Here is a 14,994-nt window from a genome sequence, read left to right as displayed (position 1 = left end):
AGTCGACAACCTGGAGTAAAAATGGCCGAAAAAGACGACCTCGCCGTCTCGAATGACCCAGTACGCGATGTTGACGAGAGCGTGGTCGAGGAAAAGTCGCGCTTGCGCATCGATGATGAAGCCGGCGACTTGGCTGCCAAAGCGCTGACGAGCGGTCCGCTTGATCCAGAGCTATCCAAAAGAGTTTTGCGCAAGATTGACATGTATATCCTGCCATTCTTGTGCATCACCTACGCCCTGCAATTCATCGACAAGACGTCGCTGGGCTACTCGTCCGTCTATGGAATCATCGCCGATAATAACCTCAAAGGCCAAGACTACTCTTGGGCCAGCAGTATCTTCTACTTCGGTGAGTCTGGCATAATGAAGCCTGCTATACCTCAAGTACTGACCATCCTTCCAGGCTACCTCATCGCTGAATACCCCGGCGTGGCCATCATCCAGCGCTTCCCCGTCGCCAAGTTCCTCGGAGCCAACATCATCCTCTGGGCCGCCATTCTTATGCTGACTGCCCTCTGCTCCTCCTTCGCCGGCCTCGCCACCGTGCGCTTCTTCCTCGGCGTGACCGAAGCCACCATCTCGCCGGGCTTCGTCGCCATCACGGGCATCTGGTGGACGCGGCAGGAGCAAGCCGCGCGCTCCGCCCTCTGGATCTCCTTCCTGGGCGTCGGTTCGCTTCTCGGCGGCCTCATCGCCTTCGGCATCGGGCACATCAGCCACGGGTCGCTCGCGCCGTGGCAGTACATCTTCCTCATCCTCGGCGCCGCCACCATCCTCTGGGGCATCCTCTTCATCCTCGTGGTGCCCGATTCCCCCGCGACGACGCGCTGGCTGACGGCCGACGAGCGCGTCGCCGCCGTGCAGCGCGTCGTCGACAACAAAACCGGCACCAAATCCCGCACCTTCTCCCTCCCGCAAGTCGTCGAGGCCGCCACGGACCCCAAGATCGTGCTGCTCGGCCTCATCTCCTTCGTCAACGCCCTTGCGTCCGGCGGCCTCGCCTTCGGCTCCCTCATCATCCAGGGCTTCGGCTTCACCCCGCTCCAAACGACCCTCATGAACATGCCCCTCGCCGCCGTGCAGACCGTCGCCCAGCTCTCCGCTGGGCTTTTTTCGTCGCGCCTCCGCGGCTCCCGCCTCTACGTCGCCACCCTCGCCATGATCCCGCCCATCGTCGGCACCTGCCTGATCAACCAGCTGCCCGAAGCCAGCCGCTGGGGCCGCCTCGTGGGACTCTGGCTGCTGGGCACGTATCCCGTCGGCTTTTTGGTGTTGCTCGGCCTGCTGTCGACCAACGTCGCCGGCGGCACCAAGCGCGCCGCCGCCAGTGGTTGGGTCTTCGTCTGCTACTGCGTCGGCCAGATCGCCGGCCCGCAGTTCTTCAAGTCCAAAGAGGCCCCCGAGTATCGTGGTGGCATCGTCGCTATGCTGTGCGGCTTCTGCCTTAATCTGGCCATGAACTTGCTGCTGCGCTGGCTGTACGTGCGCGAGAACGCGCGGAGGGATCGTATGTTGGAGGGGAAGAGCGAGGAGGAGATCAAGGCGATGGAGGAGGAGAGTAGGGTGCAGGGCTTCGAGAACGTGACTGACGGGGAGAATCTTATGTTTCGCTACGTCCTTTAGGGGTGGGTGTATTGTTCTGGTTGTGGGAAGGTAGTGGAAAATCCAACCCACAAAGCCATGATACCACAGTTTTGTTAAACTGATCTCGGAGACCAAAAATGACCAAAAATTATCTCACGTTGCTTCAGTCTCATTGTTAGCTTCTTGAAGTGAGAGGGTGACTGGCCTTTAATAGAATGTTGGTGTCATTCGTGATACTTTTAACGCATTAGAGGGTGAAATACAGGCTAGACAAAAAAGAAACATCCTCTCCTAGACGATGTTACACTGCCGCACTCTGACATTCACGGAACCTGAAGAGCAATTTCAGTTCATCATCTACCGCAGAAAAGGGGGTATTGACTATTTACAAGAATCTACAGTAGCTTGCACGTACAACACCTTACAAACAACGCCACGCTTTTACACTCATTCTATCTTCCCACCTCAGCGTCTAGGAACACCTCAGCTTACGAAGCTGGCCGTTCGCTCTTGGTATGGCCTCTAGCCCGCTTGAAACAAGCACTGAAAACACCATGGTTAGCAAGCAGTCTCAAAAGATACGGGATTATCGGGTACTCACAATTCACTCTTCGTCGCCTCTCTGAGCTTCTTCAGAATCACTCTGAGCTCACCCAACTCCGTCTGCAACTTCACCCTTGCATCATTATCCGTGCGCTCGTCCAAGGCCAGGTAGATGGCGCTCTGGATCTCGCTCGCCTTGTCCGTGGTATAGTTGCCGAGCGTCTGAGCCAAGAACTCGACGTCGAGCGTAGCCTGCATGAGAGCGGCGAGCGTGTAACGCGGCCGAGCCTTGAAGCTCTCGATGAGATGCTTGCTGACCTGCTCGAGGAGGTACTTGAGAATCTGGCTGGTGAGCGGTGCCGCCGTCGTCGACACTTGCGTGTGCACCACGACGAGCTCGAGCAAGACGTCGTACACGTAGGCACGCGCGTCGCCGGGCCGGTCGGTGTCGGGCTCCCACTCGGGTGCAGAAATTCCGGCCTTGATGATGGCGGCGAGCTTGTTGCTGATCGGTGAAGTGTACGACTGGAAAAGGCGGGCGTAGATCTGAGACAGGGCGTCGTCGATCTTTGCGCCTTCTTCGAGCTTCACTGAAAAATGCTGTTCGTACTGTGCGATCAGTTGAGGGATAAGATCGGTACGCAAGGCCTGAAGGTTGGACAGGGTAAGAAGGATACGGATGCTCTGTAATGCGTTAGCTTCTGTACTTGATATTGTTTATATGAAGAATTCTTACCTTGCTTGATGCGTCAACGGCGTTCGAGCTAAGATCACGAGTTGTCAATGTGCGCAGTGGCAGGGTAAGGCCATCGACGTCATCCTCCCATCCAGTGTTGTCCAAATTCTTCGGGCGCTCCACGTTCTCCACCATGCCCTGAAGAACTTTGTAGATGCTGGTTACGAATTGACTCCGAACCATGGCCAGAAGTTTGCTTGAAGGAGGTATCACAACATCTCCAGCGCTGGATCTGGTCATAGCCTCAGACAAGTATAGCATCTTCTGCACAGTAGCCAGAAGAGCGTTGTCCAAGCCCACAAACCGGAAAGGCATATGGGTTAAATACTTGTTGTCAGACCAGCGCGTCCAGTCCTCAAGCAACTTGGCATAATCTGCGTCCTCTCCCCAGGCACCACAGACAGCTTGCACACAGCGTTCGCGGACCGTGCCGACGAAGAGTTTTAGCTCATCGTTTGTACGGTCACCACGCGTGATCCGCAGAGCCGCTATTTCACTTGCGGCAGAGCCAACAAGGATCAATATCTTGCTCAGGTATTGCACGCCGCTCAGCGAATTGGAATAAGGCGCCCAGAATGCGTACTTTTCCCATCCAGCGCCAGTCTTAGGGGACGGCGGGGGTTTGCTGCCATCGATCTTGAACCTTGCATCCAGACCCGGCGTCAATGGACCAGGCATAGGAGTCCTCGGTGTATCCGGGATAGGAGAATAAAGCAGGGAAATATCCTCAGTGGGAGGATCAGTGAAGAAGGACTGTACGCCCTCTCTGATCAGGTTTACAAGCTCCTTCGCACCGGTTTGTAGGTCCATGACACCAGACGAAGACAGGCGGTGATGCGCTTTACTCTTGCCTTCGGGGCCAATAGGCAAAGTTCGTTGAGCCTTGCCGTCAATAAATGACTGCGCAGTCTCCCAATATTCAACGACCTCTGCCAGTACGCCACCCTGAGGCGAGAGAAGCGCATTTAGCGATTGAAACTCGTACTCCCAAAAGTCGATGACCTTTGACGAATCAATCTTCGCCGCCTGGTTGGGCTTGTCCAGGGTTTCGGCAGCTCGCAAGTGCGTGGCAATTTGTCGTGGAGTCGGCCTTTCCCCATTTCCAAGACGGCGGCGCAATATTTCTATTTCAACCTTTGAACGTTCCAGAGTAGCGATAATCTTGGTCTTCAGGAAGTCATAGCGGCTGAGGAGCCAGACCCAGATCGGGTTGTCATCAACGCCCAGTTCCAAGAGCACCCTGATGAGTGTCATATGCTGCTCTGGCTTCTCGTCCTCGGCCGGAGACTGCTTCGTGAAATGCGTTCCAGCCAATCTCTTCCAGACATCACGCTTGAACACTGCAATCTGCTCTTCAACGTCGGTCCACATGCGAGCCGTCACAATGACCTGGTGAATCTGCGGATCCGTGAGGGGAACGCGGTTGTCCGTGGCGTTCTCCACAATCCTCTTGGCCTCGTTTGCGTATCTACGCGCCTTTCCATACTCCTCAGGAAGCATGTCGTAGTCCCGTCTTTTAATGCAGTCCTGAATCGATGCTCCAATCTCGAACAGATTCCGGTGCTTCTCAACCGATGACAGGATGGACTTCAACATTTCTCCGCGCTCACGACCACCCAGGGCGGGGCCCCATATTTCCTCGGCCTTAACAGCGACTTCCAAAAGAGGGGTCTTGATACCCTGGACGCCATATTCACACTCTTTTGTCAAAGCCGTTTTCCTCTTGTCCCCGACAGGCACCTGTCCTGGAGCGACAAGTGCCTGACTGGCTCTGCGGTAGTGACCGCTTTGGCGGCCACTGAACTGGCGGGACCCGGTGCGAGCGTGGCCCTGTGGCTGCTGGGGATCTCGACCCTGGTCGCGCATCTCCATGTACACATTGTCGATGGTTGTCTTGGCGCGGACGAAGCGCTCAAAATTGGATTCTACGAGGACCTTGAGGGAGGCGGATTTTTTCTCGATGGAGCGCGACAGAAAATCCAGGCCTTGAAGGAGCGATTCGGTGGAGGCATCGCTGTGAACCTGCGACAGGAACAGGCCGGGGTTGAAGGTAGTGGAAGACAGCAGAAAGCGATTGCCTGCACTGCGGTCAGACAGCTTGTAGGGGAGAAGGTTCATGTCAGTACACACGGAGCTTCAGGTCATCTTCCACGGGGAGCCCCCTCTGCCGTAAGACGTTGACGACGCTAGAGGCATTCCCCAGGGGATCGGCCTCGTCTTTTTGCACGAGCGTGTCGACGCCCTCCTTCGTCTTCTCGGTGCCAGGCACGCTGCTACGGATGCCGGATCGCTCGAGCACGGAATAGCGGGAGCGCCTGCGCTGGATGGCGGCAGACTGCCGGTTTGGCTGCGGTTCGTCATCGGAATCCTCTGCTTCGTCTTTCTCGGTGGGCCACTCGGAGGGGTAGAGCGTCTTGAGGTTGTAGTGCTCGAGGAGCTGGCGCTCCATGTCGGCGGCCATTGCGCAGCGGCGGGGTCGGGGAGTGGAGAGAGAGCTTGGCTTGGTGGAGGCTCTTTGTCGGGCGGCAGGGCAGCCTAGCTGCCAGTTGCGGCTACGTTAGCTCCGTGGAGGGAGCCACAGCGTAACGCGGGCGTGCACGTGCCGGGCGGTGAAGAGAGTGCCGCGCGCGAAGCCGACCCGAAGCATTTCCCTGCTGCACCCGGTTTGCGCCTTGGCGGATGAACTAATTGCGCGCTGAAAGCAGAGCAGCAAAGCTTCCTCCGTCAACACCAGCGTCCCGCTGCACCCACACGTACTCCCGCCCATCGCCTCTCCGCTCACCCACGCGTCCACCATGCTGGCCACTCGCTTCGCCGCCCCCGCCAGGCAATGCCTGCGCCAGGCCCGTCCCGCGCCGCGCTGGGCGCCCGCCGTTGCGAGGTCCTACTCTGCCGCCGGCGGAGACCGTGTGGCCAAGTTCACCGGCCAGAAGGGCAACGACGGCAAGTACACCGTCACCCTGATCGAGGGTGATGGTATCGGCCCCGAGATCTCTCAGTCCGTCAAGGACATCTACTCGGCCGCCAACGTACGCTCGTCCACTCGCCCGCCTCCCGCCGAGCATGCGCATTGACAGCAACACCAGGTCCCCATCAAGTGGGAGAGCGTCGACGTCACTCCCCGTCTTGTCGACGGCAAGACTACCATCCCCCAGGAGGCCATTGACAGCGTCAACCGCAACAAGGTCGCCCTCAAGGGTCCTCTCGCCGTACGCAATCTCGCAAACCCTACCCGACAGCCTACCCCAGCCCCGCCTAACCACCATGCATGCAGACTCCCGTCGGCAAGGGTCACGTCTCTCTTAACCTGACTCTGCGCCGTACCTTCAACCTCTTTGCCAACGTCCGTCCCTGCAAGTCCATTGCCGGCTACAAGACTCCCTATGACAACGTCGACACCGTCTTGATCCGTGAGAACACCGAGGGCGAGTACTCCGGCATTGAGCACGTCGTCGTTGATGGCGTCGTCCAGAGCATCAAGCTCATCACCCGCGAGGCCTCTGAGCGTGTCCTGCGCTACGCCTTCCAGTACGCCCAGGAGGTTGGCCGCACCAAGGTCCGCGCCGTCCACAAGGCTACCATCATGAAGATGTCCGACGGTCTCTTCCTGAACACCGCCCGCGAGCTCTCCAAGGAGTTCCCCGACATTGAGTTTGACGCTGAGCTTCTCGACAACACCTGCCTGAAGATGGTCACCGACCCTCTGCCGTACAACGACAAGGTCCTGGTTATGCCCAACCTTTATGGTGACATTCTGTCCGACATGTGCGCCGGTCTGATTGGTGGTCTTGGTCTTACTCCCTCCGGTAACATTGGTGACGAGTGCTCCATCTTCGAGGCCGTGCACGGCTCCGCTCCCGATATCGCCGGCAAGGCCCTGGCCAACCCCACCGCTCTGCTCCTGTCCTCTATTATGATGCTTCAGCACATGGGTCTCCACGAGCAGGCCAACCAGATCCAGAGCGCCATTTTCAAGGTTCTCGCCGAGGGCAAGGTATGTCACATCCCGCAATCCACCCCATTTTCACCCCACGCAGATCCCTGTCCTCATTGGGTCACGAGCCCGCAAAGCGGCGTCGGCTAACTGCTATCTCTGTAGACGATAACCGGCGACCTTGGCGGTACCGCCAAGACCCACGAGTACGCCGACGCTGTCATCAAGGCTTTGTAAAGTAGTGCTGAGGTCTTGGAAATTTTATAAACAAAATTTTGGGGGGGCTTCCCTTTTTCCATTCAAACAATCAAAGCATACGGATTAGAGGATGTTGCATCTGCGGCTGGATTCGAGCGCGTGTGGGGTCTCAATTGTGATCATGTAACTTTTGTCGCGGCTGTATCATAACCCTGTGGAAGTAGACGGGAAGAGCATTGGAAGGCATATAGAAGGACTGCCGTTGGGCATCATTCGTCATCCTGTGCCGCACTACTATTGTCAAGCGAGACGCCCACGCTCCGTCCGTTGCGGGTAAACCCGAGGAAGTCATGGAAAAAGTCGGGTCGCTTCCGCGCATCAGAAAAAAAAAAGAAAATACAAATTGCCGTACAGGGTATATCAAAACAATCAGATAAGCCCGACTTCGGGACCAAGCAAACACCGAGGTCCCCGTCCCGACCTCCGCCATAGCCGACGCCTCATCCCAATGTGCACTAAGGCGTGAAACAAATCGTCCTTGTAAAATTCGATGATCGTAAACTCCGTCTCTTTTCGTACAGAAGAGAATCCATCATAGCCATCCGTTGAAGATGCTCATCGCACAATCGCCGGATCATGTAGTTCATACGGCGGCGGTGGTTCCTGCGGCACGCTCAAGCTCCCACCACGCGAGCTAGCAGCAGTAGTCTTCTGGCGTTGCGATGACGAACCGCCGACCATCTCCTCCTCTTCATCCACTTCTTCCTCTTCTTCCCGGGCGTCCCCACCAACCCGGCCTGGCTGCTGCTGCTGCCGCCTCCGCTTTTTCCCCGGAGATGCCTCGGCCTTTCTTCTCCCCCGCCCGCCGCCGCCGCCGACAGCATTCGCGTCTCCTTCGCCCAGAGCGCGCTTCTTGCCCTTTTTGGACGACGATGACGGTTTTGCCGTTGTTGTCTTCGTCGCCTTTTCGGGTTGCTTCTGCTTCTCCTTCTCCTTGCCTTTCCCCTTCCTGAACGCCAGCACCATCGTCTCTTCCCCGCCGGCGCCGGCGCCGGCGCTGACGCCCTCAGCAACTGGCGCCGCGCGCGCTGCCCGTAGTAGTGCTGTGTAGAAAGCGTCAACGACGCGCTTGAGCCCGGCGACCGAGATGGCGGCGGTTGACGAGTCTGCTGGCGCGGCGGTCGCGGCCGTGTGCGGGGAGAAGAGCTTGAGGCGGCCGTCGGCGGAGAGGGCGAGGAGCGGGGGCAGGGCGATCTTGGAGATGTGGACGCCCGGGTGGGCGAGGTCCAGGGCGAGGTGGGTGCGCAGGTAGTGCGAGAGCGCGGCTGTGAAGGGGCCGGTGATGTTGTTGTTGGTGGTGGGGAGGAGGGCGGTGCCGCGGCGGAGCAGTTCTGGGATGTCGTTCCGGGAAAGGGTTATGTCGAGCGCGCGCAGGGCGGCGGTTGGGCAGGCGGCGGGGAAGGAGAGTTGGAGTTGTAGGCGGGAGAGGATGGATGGGAGGGGCGAGGCGGAGGAGAAGCTGGTGCTGGCTGTGGCGTCGAGGTGGGAGAGGATGGTCTCGAGCGATGCGGAGAGGAAGCGCGAGCGCAACTTCATGGGAGCGACGCGCGCGTCGAAGGTGGAGGCGATGTAGGACGTGAAGCTGTCACGGAGCGCGGCGGGCATTCGCACAAGGAGGAGCGGCAGTGCCGTGAAGCCTTCTGGCGCTGGAACGCTCTCGTCCTCTGGGTCACGCAGTAGCAGCGCGGTGTAGCTAGCCTTCTGGTACCGCAGCTCGACATGTACACCTCGTGCTTCCGAAGGATCAAGAGACGGTGCGTCCGTAAGGTCGCCCGGCTGTTCATCCTCCTGTGCTTCTGCATCTTGCTGGTGTAGTTTCTCCCATGATGCTTCATCTCCAATCAAATCCCATGTGCAGCTCTCCAATATGCCGGAACCGCCGTCCGCGTTGCCGGCGCCGACGTCAACGCCGCGGAGAATGTCACCACGCAGGATGTCGCGCAGCCGGCGTGCATGCATCCGGAGCGTGGTCTCTTCAAGCAGTATATTTGCGCCATGGTAGAGAGGCGACAGACGATATGCGGTGTAGGTCGAGTCGTACAGCGGGTATTTAGGAATGGGATCCGCCATGGCCGGCGGTGGTGACGCGTAGGTTGCAGAGCGCGTCCGTGGAGATCGAGAGCGTCTCCAGTGGTGTTCTGGCGTGTCGTATGGGAGATTTGAGCGACCGCATGTAATTTACAGCGATTGCGGACGGGATTTCTGCTTGATCAGCACATTGGACGTCTCGAGGGTGTGGAGCTAGCTCTTGACCAGATCCGTCTGTTTACCTACAACGGCAAAACTGCGGCAGTCCAACCATCTCTGTCCCGCTTCAGTAATCTCTACCTACACACTCCACGCCAAATCTCTACTTGACTTTCTCGAAACTGCGCGTCCGCTGACCAGGTGGCTGGCTTTCCTCATGGGGCGAGCTGGACAGATCTTCGTGTTTACGAACTTCGAGAAAAGGTAGAATTCTAAAAGCCAACAACTGTTGCAGCGGCAGTGGGATGGCTGCAATGCCCCGCAGCGGCGCGTCTTGGCAAGCATCTTACTGGATTGTCTTATATTTCCGACCTTTTCAGCTCTACAAGGTCTTTTCGCTTGCTATTGCAACGAAATCGGGGTAGGTATGGGGATGTATTAGTTCACATACATGTCGTGCATTCAAATCCAGATGCCCTTCAGTCGTCTTTTACATCATTAAAGGACTCGTAGTATAGGTATTCCAATGACTCATATTCGGACACTGTTTCTCCACAAACTTACCGCGGCTTACCGCAGTTCACCGCGCCTGCCCAATCCGGCAAGCGCTAATCTCGGCGGCCCTGTATAAAGACCAGCTACACGGCGCTCCCAAAAAGGCTCTGTCGATCTGCCGTTATAGACGTTCGTCTAATCTTCCTTTCAGTTCTGAAACCCGTTGTTTAATCAAGTCTTTCGGGTGGTTACTTTACCAAAGTTCCTAAAGTGATTCTGAAGCTTTTGCAAAATGGGTCTCACGACGACATCTCAACTGGAGAGCTATCTTGCGTCAGCAGGAATAGAGTTCGCATATGTTGAGGAGTTGTCCGGTGGCACGGGGAACTTCGTCTGGCGCCTCACGCTGCCCACTGGAGAAGTACGGGTTGTGAAGCACGCCGAACCATACGTCAAAAACAACCCCAACATCCCCTTCAACGTCGACCGCATGGTGTTCGAAGCCAACGCTCTCTCTCTCCTGCCGCAAACGCTAAGCTCGTCTGAGCTCTCCTTCATCTATTCTTCACCACTTACTAACGCTTCCCAGCACCCAACTCACACCTACTACACCAACTGTCCGCCTCCCAACCCTCTACCACTCCGACCCGGACGCCCACATCCTGATCATGGGCGATGCCGGGCCGCTCAACCTCAAAGCATGGTACCCCACCGCTCCTACCGAGGCTATCCCCCCGATCGGCGCCGCGCTCGGTGTCTGGCTCGCACAGCTGCACCACCGCACGCGCAACCTACGTTCCCACATCGATAACGTCACCGCCAAGGGCATATACCGCTATGCCTACGCAAACCTCGCGACCGCTTTTGAGAAGCATGGTCTCGATCCCGCCTACGCCAGGTCGGTCGATGAGGAGTTCGGATCCAAGCTCGCGACTGATAATGTTTGCGTCTGCCATGGCGACTTCTGGCCCGGCAATGTGCTTGTGCGTGAGCAAGAGGCAGATGGATCAGAGATGCCGGCGAAGACGCTGAGTATTGTTGACTGGGAAATGACACGCCGTGGGATCGGAGCGACGGATGTTGCGCAATTCGCGGCCGAGGCGTGTTTGCTTGATCGGTTTTGTGGTGGGAAGGGGCTTCTACAGGCCTTCTTGGAGGCGTATGTGGGAGCGGCAAGGGAAAATGGGGAGGTCGGTGGGAATCAAGGGAAAGAAGAGTTTGTGAAGAGGTTGATCGTCCATTTCGGTGTTCATGTGGCGTTTTGGCCTTCCGTTGTGGAATGGTGTGGGAAAGAGGAGACGGGAGACCTGGTGAAGCTTGGAAAAACGTATATTGAGACTGGTTGGGGTGCAAACTGGGCTGCTGCCAAGGAGGGACTGCTGGCACCGGTGTTGGGTTTATTAGAGTGAGATTTCAGGCTCCGAGTCGTAGACAAATGTCATTTTGCGACGCATTCATCTTAGATCAAGGCCCAGTTGAGGCCTGTATGAGATCGAGAAGAAGTGCCACAGTCCCATATTGCATCCAGCCGCGTTTCAAACGATAGGACCGGTTGAGAAGAACCGGTGTGGGAGCGTGGGAGGACGATGACGACGTGATCGCCGCGCTCGAAAGTGGTTGCCGCCCTGCCCGCACTTCCGAGGCTTATCGTCGCTATCGTGTACGCATCCTCGCCTCGACTTACCACCCCAAAACTGACCATGTCTTCCTCCAAGATATGTAGGCTTCCGCCTGAACTGTTGCTGCATGTTCTAGACAGCCTTGCGCCGCCGTCTGACACCGTTGCTCTCCATCTCTCCGACCCGGCGGCGAAAACGATCCATGCCTTCACTCGTGTGTCGAGACTTACCTATCCAACCGCCCTACGCTATCTCTATTCACGTTGCTTGAGTATCGACTCCGAGAGCCGCTTGCGTCTACTTCTTTTATCACTGGAAAGCCTCACTGCCCCGGGACGCTCTGAAGAAAGCACCCTTCCTCACGTGGAAATTAAGCCGCTTCTAACCAGTCTATACCTCGCTCCGTTTCCACCCAACTCGATCGACAGCCAGCCCATCGCTCAATGGTGCTTTGAGCTGTTGTCTATTATGCAGTTCACGCTCAGACGACTCGTTGTCGATATTCCTTTTCACACCATGGCCCCCCACATGGACCATCTCAATGTCTTTCCAAAGCTCAATACTGCCTTCGATCAGCTCTGGGCCCTTGAAGAATTTGTTAGCTGCGGCACGTTTCCGAACCTTTGGTGGACTCTTTGGCCTCGCCTTAAAAGGCTGGCTCTTACTGCCACCAGCCTGGAAGACTTGAATGATACTCTTTCCAAGGAAGAAGTGTTGGACGGCGTTGAATGCATGGTACTGGCAAATCCGTCCTTCTCCACGCCCTCTTCAAGACGAGTCTTCTTCCATCGAACAGCGCAAAGCAATACTTCGGTGACATTACTGCATCAGGATGACGAATTCCGGGCTTATTGGAGTGCTGCCGACCGGTGGCTGTCCATGGGCATGGGGGAGTCTGCAAATGGAGGTGACGACCATCGCAGCGAATGCCTTGAACGGTTTTGCCTGCCTCCAGACCACACCTTTCGTCGGGATTGGCTCCTGGAAAAAGCGCTCCATGGAGAGTTGTGGGCTGTAGGAAAAGAGAAAGATCCGCCAATAGAATTAGAAGCGTCGCCTCCAGATATGGCACCATCAGCTCTGCTCAACCAATTAGCTCTCCTCGCCTTGGATCAAGCTTAAAAAGACCTCATCGGACAAATTTCTCATGGCCGAACATCAAGACTCTACGACAGATATACCAGTTCATTCAACGAACAAGTCCAGCGCCTCACCATACCCATTATACGCCAATCCCCTCCAGTTCCAATCCGGAAACCGCGGCTGCATTTCTCTCCCATCCGTCGCTCTACTCCAAATACACTTCCCCGCACCCTTATTCACCTTCACCTTCGCACGCCACAAGCTCCACGCCCACCGCAAATCCAGCCCCTTCGCTCTAACCTCCTCCGGCGGCTCTAGGATCTTCGCCTCGGTCCATGTCCGTCCCTCGTCGCCCGACACCTCGACCTTTCTCACAGGGCCATTTCTCCCACCAGGCAACGCGTAGCCCGCCACCTCAATGGTGCCGTCGGCGGCAGATGGCGTAACGCGACTCCCGGACCGTGGGAAACCGATGACGGAGTTGACGGGCATATCCATGAGAGCTGGAATGCGGTTCCACCATTTGTCTGAAGACATTTGGTCATTGCAATGGACAGGGAGGATCTTATAGTCGCGCTGCTGGTAGTGGTTTTGGCTCTCAAATGGTTGAACAGTGATAGTGTCGACCCTACGTTCAGCCACCAATCCTAAATCAGCAGCCTTTTCTCCAGCACGTAGCAAGAAACCATTCGCGATGAGCAATACATACCACTTCACGCTCCTCGCCCCCGCCACGCCCGGCACGACGATGCGCACCGGCGCCCCGCGCGCCGCCGTCAACGGCTGCCCGTTCGCCTCAACCGCCACAACGACCTCGTCCTCGGCACTCATCGCCCGCGCCAGCGGGATACTCGCTCCGTACCAGCCCTCCTCCTGACACGCCGTCGCGTGGCTCGCGAACTGCACGTGCAGGCCTCCTCCTCCTCCGTCTCCTCGAACACCACCCCTACCACCACCTCCACCGCCGCCGCCACCGCCATCCACAACGCTATCCACCCGCTCCAACGCCGCACCACCACCACCAGCGGCGACAGCAGCAGCGGAGGAGTCAAACACCACGCCCGCGGCGCCCAACACGTCCCGCAGCCGCGGCCCGCGCCAGACGCAGCACATGGCGGCGCCGTCGAACCAGTCGATGCCCTTGACCTCGCGCAGGCGCGTGCGCATCTCGTGCCGGCGGTTGCCCGCGCACTGCAGGGCCGCGACGACTTCGTGCTGGGGGAAGCGGGTGCGGAGGTCGGTTGGGGTGAGGGTCAGGGAAGGAGGAGGAGGGGCGTTGCCGGTGGCAGATGTCGTCGTCGTCGTGTTGATGGTTACGGTTAGGGTGTGGGTGGTTGGGTTGATGTGGGGGATCGGTCTGGTTTGGGTTTTTGGACTTGGTGTTAATTTTTTATGCGGTTCTGTTTTTGTGAGGGTTGAGGGGGGAGGAGAGTGAAGTGGTCTCTTTCTTTTTTCTACTTTCTTTCTGTACTTAGATCTGGAAATATTGCTGCGTGCCCAAGGAATAGAGCTTCATGACTAGAGACGAAAATAGAAACAGACGTACCCATGATTTCTGTCGAAATTTCCGGACTTGGTAAGGAAGCTATGAATGCGTTTGCCCGCTAGTTAGCAAGGTCGACTTCTCCCCCTTTCTGTTGAAGCATGGCATTGGTAAGTTTGTGTGCTCACGAGGATAATAGCTCGCCGATGGGTGGCTCGCGGTTCAGCGGCTCCTTAACGGAGTACTCGAATTTGGTCTACGATGACTATTAGAGTTCGAGGACGAATCAATTCAATCTCCTTGGGAGGTCCGTACGATGGTACTGCCAATTGTAGCCATCTTGCGGGGAGTCACTTTGTTGGGTAACGGGCTCACAGATTCAAAGTCGCGGGTTTATGGCTCGTGGGGGAAGAGGGGAGGAAACTAAGGTGGGCGTCTGGACACAACAAAAACCGGGAAACACGCGATGACGGAGTAAGAGTGCACTACGTGGAGTATGCATCTATTTATCTTACATCAGGTACACGTTGACCTCTCGTAGCCGAGCCGGAAGTGTCACTTGCGAAAAGTATATGTTTCTGTGACCTAACAGAATGGAGAACGAACGGTACTTCGGACGCCTCTGATGCATGGCTCAGCAGATGTGAGTGGTTGGCACGATGCACAGAGGGTGAACGTGGCACGTGGATGTTTGCTGCTACACTGGCCAAGTGCGGCCTCAAACGGTTATACGCATCCTGCGAGTCAGCCAAGCTTTGGTTGACTGGCATGTTAAGCCGTCACAACCCGAATCAGCAATGCTCATTGGTAGCACAAGTTCCGATCTTATCACCTCTTCCCCTCTTTCCAATCCTTTGGTAGCACGTCGGTAACAGTAGAGAATCATACGAACTTCTGCAAGTCCAGCTCCAACCAAATCAATCGCATAAATCCTGCGATAGCTCCTCCAATGCCACCAGTAATGCCTTGGAACTACCGGAAGCAGCAGTATTTGGGACGAACATCAGGTTCTCGTGATGGACGTCTCAATGGCTTGAAGCTTCCAGAAGTGCGCAGTCGCGCAGCTCCAGCA

The 14,994-nt window shown here is 56.9% G+C and overlaps 6 protein-coding genes across 6 annotated transcripts; 3 read left to right on the top strand and 3 right to left on the bottom strand.

Moving 5' to 3' along the window:
- Nucleotides 1-21: 21 nt before the first annotated feature.
- LTHEOB_10258 (Allantoate permease) lies at nucleotides 22-1,623 on the top strand (the record flags this gene model as incomplete). Its single annotated transcript, XM_035506883.1, has 2 exons — nucleotides 22-349; nucleotides 404-1,623. The coding sequence occupies 2 exons, from the start codon at nucleotides 22-24 to the stop codon at nucleotides 1,621-1,623; spliced, it is 1,548 nt and encodes a 515-aa protein (XP_035368027.1).
- A 449-nt stretch (nucleotides 1,624-2,072) lies between these two features.
- On the bottom strand, nucleotides 2,073-5,324 carry LTHEOB_10257 (Exocyst complex component; the record flags this gene model as incomplete). Its single annotated transcript, XM_035506882.1, has 4 exons — nucleotides 2,073-2,127; nucleotides 2,186-2,811; nucleotides 2,864-4,941; nucleotides 4,994-5,324. 4 exons carry the CDS (start codon nucleotides 5,322-5,324, stop codon nucleotides 2,073-2,075), a joined length of 3,090 nt encoding a protein of 1,029 aa, XP_035368026.1.
- A 334-nt stretch (nucleotides 5,325-5,658) lies between these two features.
- LTHEOB_10256 (Isocitrate nad-dependent) lies at nucleotides 5,659-7,034 on the top strand (the record flags this gene model as incomplete). Its single annotated transcript, XM_035506881.1, has 4 exons — nucleotides 5,659-5,892; nucleotides 5,950-6,072; nucleotides 6,138-6,857; nucleotides 6,963-7,034. The coding sequence occupies 4 exons, from the start codon at nucleotides 5,659-5,661 to the stop codon at nucleotides 7,032-7,034; spliced, it is 1,149 nt and encodes a 382-aa protein (XP_035368025.1).
- A 576-nt stretch (nucleotides 7,035-7,610) lies between these two features.
- LTHEOB_10255 (Siroheme synthase) lies at nucleotides 7,611-9,125 on the bottom strand (the record flags this gene model as incomplete). Its single annotated transcript, XM_035506880.1, has 1 exon — nucleotides 7,611-9,125. One exon carries the CDS (start codon nucleotides 9,123-9,125, stop codon nucleotides 7,611-7,613), a length of 1,515 nt encoding a protein of 504 aa, XP_035368024.1.
- Nucleotides 9,126-10,029: 904 nt separating this feature from the next.
- On the top strand, nucleotides 10,030-11,146 carry LTHEOB_10254 (Phosphotransferase enzyme family protein; the record flags this gene model as incomplete). Its single annotated transcript, XM_035506879.1, has 2 exons — nucleotides 10,030-10,277; nucleotides 10,327-11,146. The coding sequence occupies 2 exons, from the start codon at nucleotides 10,030-10,032 to the stop codon at nucleotides 11,144-11,146; spliced, it is 1,068 nt and encodes a 355-aa protein (XP_035368023.1).
- A 1,395-nt stretch (nucleotides 11,147-12,541) lies between these two features.
- On the bottom strand, nucleotides 12,542-14,261 carry LTHEOB_10253 (Sulfite oxidase protein; the record flags this gene model as incomplete). Its single annotated transcript, XM_035506878.1, has 4 exons — nucleotides 12,542-13,067; nucleotides 13,149-13,796; nucleotides 14,111-14,178; nucleotides 14,238-14,261. 4 exons carry the CDS (start codon nucleotides 14,259-14,261, stop codon nucleotides 12,542-12,544), a joined length of 1,266 nt encoding a protein of 421 aa, XP_035368022.1.
- Between the last annotated feature and the right edge of the window lie 733 nt (nucleotides 14,262-14,994).

Source organism: Lasiodiplodia theobromae (genome assembly GCF_012971845.1).
Source record: "Lasiodiplodia theobromae strain AM2As chromosome Unknown scaffold_37, whole genome shotgun sequence".
NCBI lineage: Eukaryota > Fungi > Ascomycota > Dothideomycetes > Botryosphaeriales > Botryosphaeriaceae > Lasiodiplodia > Lasiodiplodia theobromae.
The sequence above is the reverse complement of the archived record's forward strand: the minus strand, read 5'-3'. Positions and strand labels throughout refer to the sequence as shown.